This window comes from Protopterus annectens, chromosome 1.part0 (assembly GCF_019279795.1).
Source record: "Protopterus annectens isolate FY-2018-M chromosome 1.part0, PAN1.0, whole genome shotgun sequence".
Taxonomy (NCBI): Eukaryota; Metazoa; Chordata; order Ceratodontiformes; family Protopteridae; genus Protopterus; species Protopterus annectens.
The window spans coordinates 1863397812-1863413124 of record NC_056725.1 but is presented as its reverse complement, the minus strand read 5'-3'; the positions used below and the strand labels follow the sequence as shown (position 1 = coordinate 1863413124).

The 15313-nt window shown below is 43.6% G+C and overlaps 1 protein-coding gene across 1 annotated transcript in view; it reads left to right on the top strand.

Moving 5' to 3' along the window:
- The window catches only part of WDR70 (WD repeat domain 70), a 2546720-nt gene that overhangs the window by 439469 nt on the left and 2091938 nt on the right, over window positions 1-15313 (top strand). The window contains exon 6 of the mRNA XM_044069907.1: window positions 14773-14832. Within this exon, the coding sequence (XP_043925842.1) occupies window positions 14773-14832 (60 nt within the window). The remainder of the gene's footprint in view (window positions 1-14772; window positions 14833-15313) is intronic.

The window sequence follows — 15313 nt, the reverse complement described above, 5'->3', positions numbered from 1 at the left end:
GGGTATCCTGTCTATTATGCAGACTGGCTGTTCGGGCCTGTGAGCTGGCAGTAAATTCCAGGTAACCCTTCAGGCAGTGTACATCCTATCCTCCCTAAATTATATGTCAGATTACCTAAGAAGGTCCCAAACACCATCTCACAAATGGATGCTTCAAAGAGATGTGTCTCTAGACAATGACCACCAGTTGGGGTATTTTTCAAACATTTGTCTCCTCCATGAACAGACAACATCCACAGTTTTGTGCCAGAGAGCCCCATTTTCTGGTCTGGAAAGTGGATGCCCTTTCTTTCTCTTGGAAGGGGATGCTTCTATGTGCATTCCCTCCCCTTCTCCTCATACCAAAAGTCCTGTCCAAAATTCAGCAGGACAAACCAAAAATCTTGCTGGTAACTTCCATTTGGCCAAGGCAGCACTGGTTCCCTCTCTTCCTGCATTTAGCTAAGGGCAATCAGCACAAGTTACCTCTCAGAGTGGACCTCCTCCCACAAGACAGAGACCCTCATCCATCCCCACTTGGCGACTCTTCTGTTAACCCTGCGGGTGATGTACTAATCCCTTTCAGACAATTGTTTTCTGAGGATGTGCTCACAATCCTGCAGAAGGCCAGAAAAGCAAATACCAGAAAATCTTACTTAGCAGAATGGAAGAGATTTTCAATCTGATGTCTGAAACAAAATCAGGACCCATTAACTGTGGAAACTCCCCTGGTTTTGACTTATTTGTGTGAATTGCTCAACACTGGTTTTGCTTACTCTTCAGTAAAAGCTCCTGTGTCAGCCCTGTTTGCCTGTCTGCCTCTATCTCCCCCCTTAGCTAGCAGATTTGAGGCAAAACAGTTTCTTAAAGGTGTCCTAGGAAACCTGTTTGATTCCCTGGGACCATAACTTGTTTTGGAAAGGCTGGCGCCCCCACCCTTCAAACCAGATTCCTCAGTTTCTCTTCAGTACTGTTCCTGGAAAACTGAGTTACTCCTAGCTTTAACTTCAGCCAGATGAGTGTCTGAGCTACAGGCCCTTATGGTATCTCCATCCTTTAGTGTCTTCCACAAAGACAGGGTCTTCTTGTGTACAAACCCCTCATTTATGCCTAAGGTAGTCAATGGCCTATCTCTAAATCAGTCCCATACACTTGCCTACTTTTTTCCTTCTCCCCAGGACCCTAGTGAGAGGGTCCTCCATACTTTAGATGTTTACAGGCAGCTCAAATTTTATTTGGGTAAGACCAAGGCTGTTAAAGTCAGATCAGCTTTTTGTTTCTTACCACCCCAGGATTCTGGGGTGGGCTGTGTCCAAGCAGACTATTTCCTCCTGGATTTCCAAGACAATTTCCTTCTGTTACACTAATCAGGGTAAGACTCACTATTCTCCTGATGTTCATCGTGCATACAGCTGCAGTCATAACAGATGGGTTCTCCTGCCGTCAGGCGGGTCCTTGGTCGGCCGCATTCCAAAGTGTAGGTCCGGCGTCGGTTGTCGTCGCTTTTTCCCTGATGTCAGTGCAACAGGGGTATAAAAGAACCAGCCGACGCCATTTTCTTCAAAAAGCCAAAAACCCATTGCCTTCCGAGAGAGATTCCAGATCCTTAGAAAGGTGGGGAAAAAAGGTATATACCTTGGCTACCTTATCCATGAGGGCCTTAAACTGTCAGTTTCATATGCTAAAATACCAACAGTTTCTGTTATCTCAATTGAAAAGAAAAATGTCACAGCCTGAACAACCAGACATGAAGGAGTTGCAGGATTTGATGCATAGTGCAGAACAAGTGGGTAAACATACCTTACAATGTGGTTTTGATGCTCTAGAGGCCTCATGTAGAGCTGCTGTTACAGGCTCAGTCATACGTAGGCATACCTGGCTCAAGGAACAAGCCTTGCCTGATCATGTCAAAGCTAAAATACTAGACACCCCTCTTCAAAAGGATGTACTATTTGGGGCAAATGCTGAGGAAGTATTACGGAAAATGGAGGAAAAGGCTAAATCAATGCAAACTGTGAAAGAATTTCTGCAGGTTCAACCACCACGTTTTAGTAGAAATTGGCCTTCCAAAAACTGGTCCTTTCCTGCCAGAGACAGACCCCAAAGAGGCAGATACAGGCGCCCGAGGGGCAGAGGACAAACACAAGGCTCGTACAGAGGCAGACAATGGCAAGCTCCTACACAAAGAGGTGGTGAGGACAACTCGCAATCTTTCAGAAAGCAAAACCAATGACTTTCCCCTTTGCATGCCAACCAGGTCTCAAATGGCAGCCCCCTTAGGAGGAAAGCTGGCACTATTCTCAAAAAATTGGCATATTGTCACAAAGGACAAATGAATCCTGAACATTATAAACAGAGGCTACAAATTCCATTTTCATACCCTTCCAAAAATGAAAGGCATGCCAAACCTGTCACACAATCAAAGGGCAGAGGCAGAAAAGCAAATTTCAGATCTTATAAACATGAAAGCTATTCAAGAGGTACCTAGACACGAACAAGGTCAAGGTTTTTATTCCAGGCTATTTCTGGTGCCAAGGAAGGGAAAAGATTGGAGACCTATTTTGGATCTTTCCATCCTAAACACATTCCTACTTGTACCAAAATTTAAGATGCTCACTCTACAGCAACTTCTTCCCATGCTGGGCAAGGAGTCTTGGCTGGTAACATTGGACCTCAAGGAGGCATACCTGCATGTCCCAGTCAGACAAAATTGCAGAAGATACCTCAGATTTCTTGCAGGTTCAACCCATTATCAATTCTCTGCATTGCCCTTTGGTTTATCTACTGCGCCCAGAGTATTCACGAAATGCCTGGCATCAGTAATTGCCTACTGCAGACTTCAAGGGATACAAATATACCCTTATTTGGACGACTGCCTGATCCAAGCGGACAGCAAGCACATTCTTCTGAAACATCTGGCTTACGTAATAATGTTATTAAATTCTCTAGGATACACAGTCAACAAGGAGAAATCAAGACTAATACCCTCTCGGAAGATAATTTTCCTGGGTGCCAATTTGGACACAAACACCCAGATGGCCTACCTCACGCCAGAGAAGCAGGGGCAACTAATTCAATATTTCAGAACACTGGCAAATTGCACCAGGCTGACTGTAAGGAAAATCCTGCAGGCTCTGGGATTCATGGCATCTTGCATCTTACTAATCCCATGTGCAAAGCTGCATATCAGAAAACTACAATGGTACCTAAAAACATATGGTCTCAACACAGCCACAGTTTGGAAGCAATAATACCACTAATTCCATGTCTGCAAAAGGAATTTCTGTGGTGGGCTCAAGCATGCCAAACAAACACAGGTCTTCCATTCAGCAAGCCTCAAGCAAATCAAGTCATCACAACAGACGCCTCGGACTACACCTGGGGGGCGCACATGACAGACTGGTGCATTCAGGGCAAATGGACCCAAAAAGAAAAGCACCTTCACATCAATCAAAAAGAAATGCAGTGATAAATGCTATTACAGCTTTCAAGGACCTTCTGCAGCCAGGTCAGCTATTGATAAGAACAGACAACACCACAGTTATGTGGTACATAAACAAGCAGGGAGGAACACATTCTTATCCCCTATGCAGACTGGCCATGTCACTTTGGAACATGGCCATGGACTTACAAATGGAACTACAAGCACAGTACTTGCCAGGCAAGGAAAACACGCTGGCAGACAACCTAAGCAGGAATATGACAGATCCACACGAATGGAAGCTGCATCCAAAAGTTTTTACAGAAATAATCCAAGAATGGGGAAGGCCAGACATAGATCTTTTTGCCTCCCACAGAAACCATCAATTGACAAAATTCTGCTCAAGGATCTTCCATCCAAAGGCCTGGAGAGTGGACGCTCTCTCTTTCAGTTGGACATCAATGACAGTTTATGCCTTCCCACCTCTTTCTCTGCTGCCCAAAGTCCTATTGAAGACCAGGGCAGACAGACCAAAGATGATCCTCATTGCTCCGGACTGGCCAAGGCAACACTGGTACCCATTCCTGAGGAGCCTGACGCATTCCCCACCATGGACCCTGCCTCTAATGCCTCTTCTTCTGACTCAGCACAGCTTCAAAACTCTTCACAGTCAGCTGAAAACACTCAATCTAGCCGCATGGAAGATTCCTTAGCATCGCAGCAGGCCCTGCTCTCCAAGGAGGTGCAGGATGTCATTTTGGAGGCCAGAAGGCCATCAACTAGAAAAGCTTACTCTGCAAAATGGAAACGTTTTTGTGTTTGGAATGAGAAAAAAGGCCAGTGCCATGGAAAACTGAATTTACCTTGAATACTACAATATTTGGCTGAACTGCTAAGCAGTGGACTTTGGTTCTCCTCCATCAAAATCCATGCCTCAGCCATTTCCGCAGAATACAGCACTGATCCACCTTTATTCTCTCACCCTCTATTAAGACCGTTCCTCAGAGGGGCTAAGAATTTAAGACCTCCAAGAAAACAACCAATACTTGCTTGGGATCTTAATTTCATTCTGGAAAAACTGACTTTGCCTCCTTTTGAGCCAGCTGCCTCGTCAGAGTTACAATATTTGTCCTGGAAAACAGCTTTCCTTCTGGCTATCACTTCAGCTCGTAGAGTTTCAGAACTACAGGCTCTTATGGCTGTCCAGCCTTTTTATCATCTTCCATCAGGACAGAGTTTCATTACGTACCAACCCGTCCTTTAGGCCTAAAGTGGTATCCAGGGTAGCTTTAAAACAGGCCATACATTTACCTACTTTTTATCCTAATCCTCAAAACAAAGGGGAGAGATTACTCCATTCCTTGGACATCCACAGACAACTGCGTTATTATTTGGACAGAACAAAACCTTTCAGAAAATCAGAACAGCTTTTTGTGGCCTATGCGGTAGGAGCTCAAGGAAAGTCAATATCCAAACAATGAATCTCAAAATGGATAGCCCACTGCATACGCTTTTGCTATTCCTTTCATGGCAAGACTGTACCTACAGGCATTAGAACTCATTCCACCAGGGTCACAGCCTTCCTCAGAGGAGTTCCTGCCAAGGATATTTTAGAAGCAGCTACTTGGAGTTCTGTGCATACCTTCTGTAAACACTACAACCTACCATTATACTCCAAATCTAGAGCAGGCTTTGCCACTGCAGTCTTGCAGGGCATTTTGGCTCCCCCTAGCTCCACCTAGTGCCTACCACCCTTTTCTTAGCTTTGGGATTCTACCCATCTGTTATGACTGCAGCTGTATGCACGATGAACATAGTACAGTTTTGTACCTACCATAAATGTAGATGTTCGAGTGCTAATACAGCTGCAGTCCAGGTTTCCCTCCCTCCTACCCCTCTAGGGGTCTTCTTTTATGGTGTATTTGCTTGCAACTACTGGTCTTTGATTATATTGCATTGCATTATTACATAATTTTATGTATTGCCTTCTTTCTGGGGGCACCTGACATCTGGGGCAAGAAAAACTGAAGAAAATGGCGTCGGCTGGTTCTTTTATACCCCTGTCGCACTGACATTAGGGAAGAAGCGACGACAGCCAACGCCGGACCTAGACTTTGGAATTTGGCCTGCCGAGGACCCGCCTGACGGCAGGAGAACCCATCTGTTATGACTGCAGCTGTATTAGCACTCTAACATCTACATTTATGGTAGGTACAAAACTGTACTTTAGGGCTCATTCGACCAGGGTTTTTGCCTCATCTGGGGCATTTTTCAAGGGATTGGACACTAACTCAAATCATACCTTCACCAAACACTATGAATTAGATGTAATCTCTAAATCTAGAGCAGGGTTTGCCAGAGCCATACTGTAAGGCTTCCTGGAAAGCTCCTCGGCTACACCTTCCTCCCTTACTTCATGAGCTTTGGTATTCTTCCTCATGTAATGAATACTGCAACATATGAATAGAAAGACATAGAATAGTTGTGTAAAATCTTAGCATAACAGTACATGTCCTTCTCTTCTGTTGCAGTATTCCTATCCCTCCCTCCTTCACCCTTAACCTTGATGATTCTTGGATGATTCTTACCCTACTTCCTTAGGTTGGCATTCCTCCTGGACAGACAGTTCTGAGGATGGTGCATGTGTACATCACTTTTATGGCCAACATCTGATTGCAGCCTACTTGCGACATGGCTTTCACCCTACAGTAGTGAAGTCTTTGGTATGTATACTGGCCAATGCTTGGTCACCTACAGCAGGGAACTCCCTCATGTTATGAATACTGCAACAGAGAAGAGAAGGACATCTGTCGTTATGGTAAGATTTTACACAACTATTTTGTCACTCTCCTCCTACATATTGTTAGAACTATATCTGAAGTAGTTATCTGCATTTTCATTTGTATAAATGTCAGGATAATGTGATTTGCTGCTGTCATTATTTATGTGTTTACTGTAATCTGTTAAAAGTGCCATTCACTGCTGTTGTTTTTCAGACTCTGCTTGGTAGCGATATTAGGCACAAATACAGCTGACACAATGAGATAAAACTGGAGCATTTGACAGCATGGAGTATTATTTAGGAGTGTAGCTAACTTGAAAAAAAAAAAAAGAAATGGTGCAACTGTAAATGCAGTTCAGTGTAAATGCAGGCAGTAGAGAGAGAAGGGTTGAGAGCTAACCAGGATTTTAGCAAGAGTTGCCCACATGTATTTGGATAGTATTAGGCAAGAAAAGGTGCTCCAGTTAATGTACTTTTTTGTTGTGTCTTTCGGCTTTTCCCGGTTAGGGGTCGCCACAGCGGGACTCCAGTCTGCTAATGATTGGCAGTAGATTTTTACGTGCCGAGTTGCCAGCCCTGACGCACAACTTCAACAAAGGTACGCCCATTCACGCATGTCTCCACACAGAAGACGCTTTAGCTGAAAATCAAACAGGACAACGTCTTATTGTGAGGCAACAACGCTACCGCAGCACCACCACCGCAGTGCTCCAGTTAATGTACTACACAATAAAACTTTGTCATTTTGTTTTGCTGCGTCACATAATATATAGCCTGCCTTTTAGGTTATGTTTACATTCATGCATTAAATGTTATTTCCTGCAGTCTGTTGAATGTTTATTTAGTAGTATCTTAACTAAGGTTACATCTGATCTGGAGTATTTGCCCACTTGTTTCTGGTGTCATACCAGTATTGAAACTGAAGCCAGTGTTGCTCAGTTGTATGTATTCCCAGAGAGAATATAATATTCATGACGGTTGTATACATTTTTTGGTTGTACTTGTATAAATATCTAGGTTGTAAATGGGGGGAAAGGATATGGCATTCTTCCAAGCATATGTTTTTTTCAGATTTAACAAATTATTTGACATAGCTACACTTGCACTTCAGATATGTTTCAGTAGTTATATAACACTTCAAATACAAAGCAAAAGAAAGCAAGTAGCTGCACATTACACTGTGCTGCTATGTTACAGCACAGGAGATGCCCTGTGGTCTTATAACTTTTGCTTTTTATAAGCACTTTTTATTACATTATTTATTAAATGCATTGTTTGTTTTAAACTTTGAAAAAAAGAACGTAATCAGTCCAGTTAAGTAAATGCACTAGAACTGTCATAATCTGTGCTGCATTGTAGTAGTGCCACAAATGCCATTTAAAATATTCATCAATGACTTAAAATTGTGGAGTTTATGTAAGAGTTACAAGTATGGGATTTGACTGCTTTACTTGTCATAGCAGGGGTTCTACAAATGTGATTTAAATTAACCTACTTGGTGTAAATATTGCAGCTTATTCCAGCCAGACCACCAGAGAGTAATATGATGGTTGTCTGGTGTTCATTTCAAATACTTTTTAAAAAACTTAAAAGTTGAGAGGTTGTTTTGTTGAGTATCATAACTGTTATACTGGCAAGTCATGCTTGCAGGTGTCTGCTTAGGAGTACGTGGGAGCTGTATAGACTCACTATTGACAGTCTGGCGTTTATTCATTGTTTCTTTTCACATCATGCATTTTTTTATTGTTAAAGAACATTATGTGGATCTGCCTGGCCTACATCTGACTGTTTAATATAATGGATAGTGCTTTGACTGCCGTAATGCTTTTAAATCTTCAGTAACCTTTCTGAAGTTTGTGTTTAGGTTATGATATCTCACAATTTAATACCAGATCTTCAGATGCTGAAAGCTTGCTGTAAAGGAGCTACGGAATTGCTTAAAAGCGGTAAAACTGTAATGCACTAGTTTTTTTTAGATGGAAGTGGGATTTTGATTTTCCCTTCAAGACTGTCTTGAAACTTTGTCAGAGTACGAACATTTCATATTATTTTTGAAACCTCAAAGTGTATCTACATTTCTCAGCTATGCTTTTCTCTTTCATCTGCAAAGTATGCCAAGTATGGCCTGTAACAATGAAATTATTAATAAGGTATTAAATTTAGCCATTGCTGATTCTATAGAGGTTTAAAGCCCTGACTGTATCCCAGGTGATCTGTGTTCAGTCAGCAGCTTAGCTACTTGACATTGTTGGTAGCAGAGTATGATGTCCTTCAAGGATGCATCTGCAGTCATCACATATGGGTTGTCCTGCCTCAGGTAGCCCTTCGGTCGGCCAGATTCCAAAGTCTGGGTCCGGCGTCAGCTGATGTCGCCCTTTCCCCGACGTCAGAGCGCCTGGGGTATAAAAGCGTCAGCTGACGCCATCTTCCTCAGTCTTTCTTGCCGCGTGGTGCCCGAAGCAGAAGCAGTTCGCAAGTGCCGGTCGGCCAGCTCCTGTAATTCGGCTACCGAAGACTTCAAAAGCTAAGTACCCCATTGGGGACTCTTTCTTGCCTCAGCCGATGTCAGATAAAATTAATAATTGCTTAACTTGTGGGAAACAAATACCTCATAAGGATTTCCACTCTTACTGCCTCCCCTGCCTAGGCCCAGACCACGACGTTTCGGCCTGTTCAGCCTGTGCTTCCTTCAACCGACGCACTCTTAGATGTCGGGCGGAGTTTGCAGAGGAATTTTTTGGGGATAGTTTTGCTTACAATATGCCGTTGGAGACTCCGACTTCACATTTAACAAAGAAACGGAAGGGCAAGGACCGACACACGCGGGCCGCGGTTTTGATTGAAACCACGGCCAGGCCTACCGCGAGTGTCTCAGTCTCGGCTGAAACAGAGTCCTTGGTACTTCCGTCTACCAAAACCGCTCAACCGACAACCTCGGCCCCGGAGGCCTCTTCTGAGTCGGTTATTGACTCTCCATTAGAAACTGGTGTCCTGGAACCTTCCGACACCATTCCTCTAGACAAAACTACACCAGCACGTGGTGCAGCCAGGCCTCCTGCATCCATGTCCATAAAGGCATTCTCAAGGGCTAAAGCTGCTAAACACTCAAAAGCTTTGCCTCCCAGGGTTATCCCTCAGTGACCCACTACAGGTTCACAGATCCTAAGTTTAGCAGAGGACCTTATTTCCTTAATTAGGGGCTCACAGCCTCATCTGGACAGGGGCTCTCAACCTCCTCCAGATAAAAGGCCCAGGGTTGAGCCCTCTGATCCCCACTCCTCAGAAGAGGCCTCTGATGGCTCTACTCTCTCTGACTACCAGGAGGAGGCTTTTTCGGCCTACGAGGATTCTGATGCAGAGGAATCTATCCCCTCGGCCTCCCCTCCTGAAGAGCTGTCCTTCGGGGAGACTCTTCACACTATGAGAGAGCATTTCCAATGGCAGGGCCAGGAATTCTCTGATTCCAGGAAGAGATTAAGGACTTTCTTGCATTTGCCTCAGCATAGACCTTTGGCTATTCCTCCTGTTTTGAATGTCATTGATGATGTGTACTCTGAGTCTAGCACAACCCCTGACACTCTTCCTCTGGCTCCTGTCAAACCCGATAGGTACTACAGGGTCCCGGACTCACATCTTTTCCTTTACAAGGCCCACTCTGCTGATCCAGAAACTATTTCCCAGGGCCCTAAAGGGGTTGCAGCTGCCACTACTAAAAATCCACTCCCCTCTGAAAGGGAGTCCAGGGCTTTAGAGAGATGGGGTAAAAAAGTGTATACTTCTGCTACTCTTTCTATGAGGGCTTTAAATTGTCGATTTCATATGATACAGTACCAAGAGTATTTGTTAGATGAATTGCATAAAAAACTGTCTTCACCTGAACCCCTAGACCGCAAATCACTTCAGGATCTGGTACATAACTCCCAACAGGTTAGCAACCATTTCTTGCAGTGTGGTTATGATGCATTGGAAGCTTCATGTAGGTCAGCTATGACAGGTGCAGTCATACGTAGGCATGCTTGGCTGAAGGAACAATCTCTGCCAGACCATGTTAAAGCAAAGCTTCTGGATGCTCCACTGGAAAAGTAAAAGTTATTCGGCTCCACTGCTCAGGAGGTCTTAAAGAAATTTGAAGAAAAGGCAAAATCTGTACAAACAGTCAAAGATTTTCTCCAAGTCCAACCTCCAAGATTCAGCAGAAATTGGCCTTCCAAGAATTGGTCCTTTCCAGATACAGAGAGATTTCAGAGAGGCAAGAACAGGCGTGCCAGAGGTAGAGGGCAAGCTACAGGCTCCTACAGAGGACGTCAATGGCAGCCTCCCAACCAGAGAGGTAGTGCAGGACCTACAACTGCTGCACAAGGACAGACTCAATGACTTTACTTTGACACCGCCAACCAGGGCTCAATTGGAAGCACCTTTGGGCGGAAAGCTTTCTTTATTCTCAGAAAATTGGCACAGTATTACAAGGGACAAATGGACATTACAAATAATAGACAAAGGATACAGGTTCCATTTCCACACATTACCAAAAAGAAAAGGCATGCCAGACCTGCCACCTAATCAAAGGGCAGAGGCTTTGAAACAAATCTCCAACTTAATGCAAATGAGAGCTATAGAAAGGGTTCCTCTCTCAGAACAAGGCCAAGGATTTTATTCCAGACTATTCCTTGTTCCAAGAAAAGAAAAGCAATGGAGGCCTATTCTCGACTTGTCCGCACTGAATACTTATCTCATTGTGCCAAAATTCAAAATGCTGACTCTACAGCAACTCCTTCCCATGCTGGGCAAGGGGTCTTGGCTGGTAACTCTGGACCTCAAGGAGGCATACCTGCATGTCCCTATCAGACAGAGTTGCAGAAGACACCTCAGATTTCTTGCAGGTTCAGAGCATTATCAATTCTCAGCATTGCCCTTTGGCTTATCTACTGCGCCCAGAGTATTCACGAAATGCCTGGCATCAGTAATTGCACACTGCAGACTTCAGGGGATTCAAATATACCCATATCTGGACGACTGCCTTATACAAGCGGACAGCCAACAAACTTTGGTAAAACATTTTAATTATGCCATTCACCTACTTCAGGCCTTGGGATATACAGTCAACATTCACAAGTCAAGACTTGTTCCATCCCAAAGAATAACTTTTCTGGGTGCGAATCTAGACACAACCACCCAAATGGCTTTCCTCACAGAAGAAAAACAAAGTCAACTGCCGGATTACTTCAAAAATCTGTCAAGACAAACTCAGCTGACTGGAAGGAAAATCCTGCAGGCCCTGGGTTACATAGCTTCTTGCATCCTACTGATTCCACAAGCAAGGCTGCATATGAGGAAACTGCAATGGTACCTAAGGGGTTTATGGACTCAACACAGTCACAGCTTGGAAACTTTGATACCACTCATTCCATGCCTTCAAAAGGAATTTCTGTGGTGGGCTCAAGCAAGCCAGTCAAACAGGGGTCTGCCATTCAGCAAAAAAATAGCCAGCCAAACCATTACAACGGACGCTTCAGACCGCGGATGGGGAGCGCACATGGAGGGCAGATGCATTCAGGGACTATGGTCACAAAAAGAACTACACATACACATAAACCAAAAGGAAATGCTGGCAGTGATACATGCAATCGAGGCCTTCAAACTCTTTCTGCATCATGGCCACCTGCTAATAAGGACAGACAACACCACAGTTATGTGGTACATAAACAAGCAAGGAGGCACCCATTCCTACCCTCTTTGCAGACTGGCAATGAATTTATGGGAACTTTCCTTGAAACTCAATAGAGAGCTGCAATCCCAGTTTGTGCCAGGCAAGGACAATAAACTGGCGGACAGCTTAAGCAGAAACATCATGGATGCACACGAATGGATGCTGCACCCAGACATCTTCCTTCAGATAACACAATCATGGGGGAGGCTGGACATAGATATCTTTGCCTCCCCCCACAATCATCAGCTGAAGAAATTCTGCTGAAGGACATACCACCCACAAGCATGGAAAGTGGACGCCCTCTCTTTCAGCTGGAGAACTCTAACAGTGTATGCATTTCCACCTCTTCCATTAATGACCAAGGTCTTACTGAAGATCAGGACAGAGCAGCCAAAAGTGATTCTGATAGCTCCGGACTGGCCAAGACAGCACTGGTACCCACTGTTAAAGAGCATGTCACGCACGAAACCATGGCCTCTTCCACAATGGCCACTTCTCCTGACACAGCACAATTACAAAACTCTGCATTCCAACCTGAAAACCTTGCAACTAACAGCCTGGAAAATACCTTGATTCCTCCCCAGGATAAGCTATCCAAGAGAGTGAAGGATATCATCATGGAAGCTCGCCGGCCTTCCACAAGAAAGGCATATTCAGCAAAATGGAAAAGATTTCACACTTGGAGCACCACAAAGGGCCTAGATGCGAAAGTGATGAACATGGCACATATCCTGGAATACTTGGCAGAAATGCTCCACAATGGCCTGTCTTACTCTTCCATTAAAATTCATGCTTCAGCAATTTCAGCAGAGTACAATACTGATCCACCTGTCTTCTCTCATCCTTCCTAAGACAGTTTCTAAGAGGAATTAAAAACATCAATCCTCCAAGGAAACCACCAGTGCCTACTTGGGACCTTAACTTCGTGTTGGAAAAACTAACATTGCCTCCTTTTGAACCAGCAGCATCTGCAGAACTACAGTTCCTGTCTTGGAAGACTGGCCTTCCTTCTGGCCATAACCTCAGCAAGAAGAGTATCTGAATTACAGGCCCTCATGGCAGTACAACCATTTCTTATTTTTCATCAGGACAGAGGTGGTATCCAGGGTCTCATTAAACCAAGCTATTCACCTGCCTACCTTCTATCCAAATCCACAAAACAAAGGGGAAAAGCTTCTGCACACCCAGGACATACACAGACAGTTGCGCTACTACTTGGACAGAACTAAAAGTTACAGAAAAACTGACCAGCTGTTTGTAGCATATGCTGCTGGTGCACAAGGAAAAGCAAATTCCAAACAGACAATTTCAAAATGGATAGGGAATTGCATTCGTTTTTGTTACTCCTTTCATGGAAAAACTGTGCCAGCTAACATTAGACCTCATTCCACCAGAGAAACAGCCACCTCCACAGCCTTCTTAAGAGGGGTGGCTACCAAGGACATTTTAGAAGCTGCTACATGGAGCTCCGTGCATACATTTTCCAAGCATTACAATTTACCTTTATATTCCAGATCCAGAGCAGGCTTTGCTACGGCAGTCCTGCAGGGCATTTTAGCTACACCATCCTTTACATAGATCCTCCACCCCCAGATTGGCTATGGTATTCTACCCATATGTGATGACTGCAGATGCATCCTTGAAGGACATAGTAAGTTTTGTACCTACCATAAATGTAGATGTCCGATAGGTATGCATCTGCAGTCAGGTTTACCCTCCCTCCTTCCCCTCTGTGGTATTTAGTGGGTACTTTTCCCTCTCATAGCTAGCTGGGGTTATCTATTATGGTGTATTTGTTTTATATATATACATATATACATATATATTTCTGTGCATTTTTGGAATTTATTGCATTTCTCCAAATTTAGCCTTCCTTAGAGGGCACCTGGCATCTGGGGCAAGAAAAACTGAGGAAGATGGCGTCGGCTGACGCTTTTATACCCCAGGCGCTCTGACGTCGGGGAAAGGGCGGCATCAGCCGACGCCGGACCCAGACTTTGGAATCCGGCCGACTGAAGGGCTGCCTGAGGCAGGACAACCCATATGTGATGACTGCAGATGCATACCTATCGGACATCTACATTTATGGTAGGTACAAAACTGTACTTTTATGCCCATCCTAAAGGAGGGGAAGGGTGGAGCAGGATATTTGCAGTCACAGACCTTTGGTGGAAGAGAGGTGTTCCACTGGGTGTCCTGAGATAGAGTTAAGGTTCACCAAGTGGTGATAACATGTATTATCAAGTGTACAAGACTGTGCATTTGCTAGAGAAGGCATTACAATTCCCTTCGGTGATGCAGGTAAACTATCCCTTCTCCCCACTTGCATGGTTAAGGTCTTAGACAAATTACTGAGAGAGAAAACTCTACAGTTCGTGCCTGAATAATGGCTCTCTGCTCTTGCTGTAATAGATCTGCGGATTCCCAGAGTTAGGCTCGAGTCCAGTAGGGTGCCTTGATCATCTGCAGCTAGTGAGGGGAGTACCTAGAAAAAAAATACTCAAAGCAATATAATTCCACACTGAAAGATGTTGCTGTTCTGTATAAACACCAAGTAAAAGACACCAAACAGTATTCTGGCAGCTCACGGCAGATGTATTCAAAACAATAAAATGCCAATAAACAGGATCCATTAAAACGTTTTTAATGAAAGATAGGTAAGCCTTTCACAAATGTAATATTTGCTTCATCAGACCTTCACATATGAGAAACATCACTTCCTTTAAATACAAGGATAAAATTCAAAACATCCAATCATGTAGCATTCTCCATGACCAATGAGATGATTCTTTAGAGGTAGGTGCTTTTAATGCAGCTGTTTTTCTTTAAGATTAAAAAAAAGTGTTTTCTCCTCAGCTAAGCAGTATTTCATTTATTATTTAGAATCCTGTGAAACGGATCCCTGATTCACATGAAATTATACTTCATCATGGATCAAAAACAGTGAGTACTTGAATGCATTTTTGCTTCATAAAAGTTTCATATGTTTTTGTGTCAGTATTTTTTAATGCAATGGTATGTGGCAGATGCCCCTTTTTCTAGTTAATTTAATTTAGATTATTGTTATGACTGAATAATCATTGAAAAGTAGATGATGAAATGGAGTAGCAGTGATTTTTTTTCTCTTTTATTGAATTTGAAAGTCAAGCTGTGTATATTGACTGTGAATGCAGTTTATCATAACAGAGCACAAATGCCAGGTTTTATTAAAAGAAAAGTGTGTGATCCAGAAAGAAAGTGAATGAATGCTTGCACATACACATTTGCATAAAGTTGCATTTGTAAGATTGTACTTCAGTGAGGTATTAACAATCAATGCCTTACTACTTGCTGTAATATATTCCAGTTGTAGAGAGGTGAGCTATCAGCTAGAATGTTGATCAATAAGTTTTCTTGCAGTAACAGGTGCTAGCTGTGTTGTGCC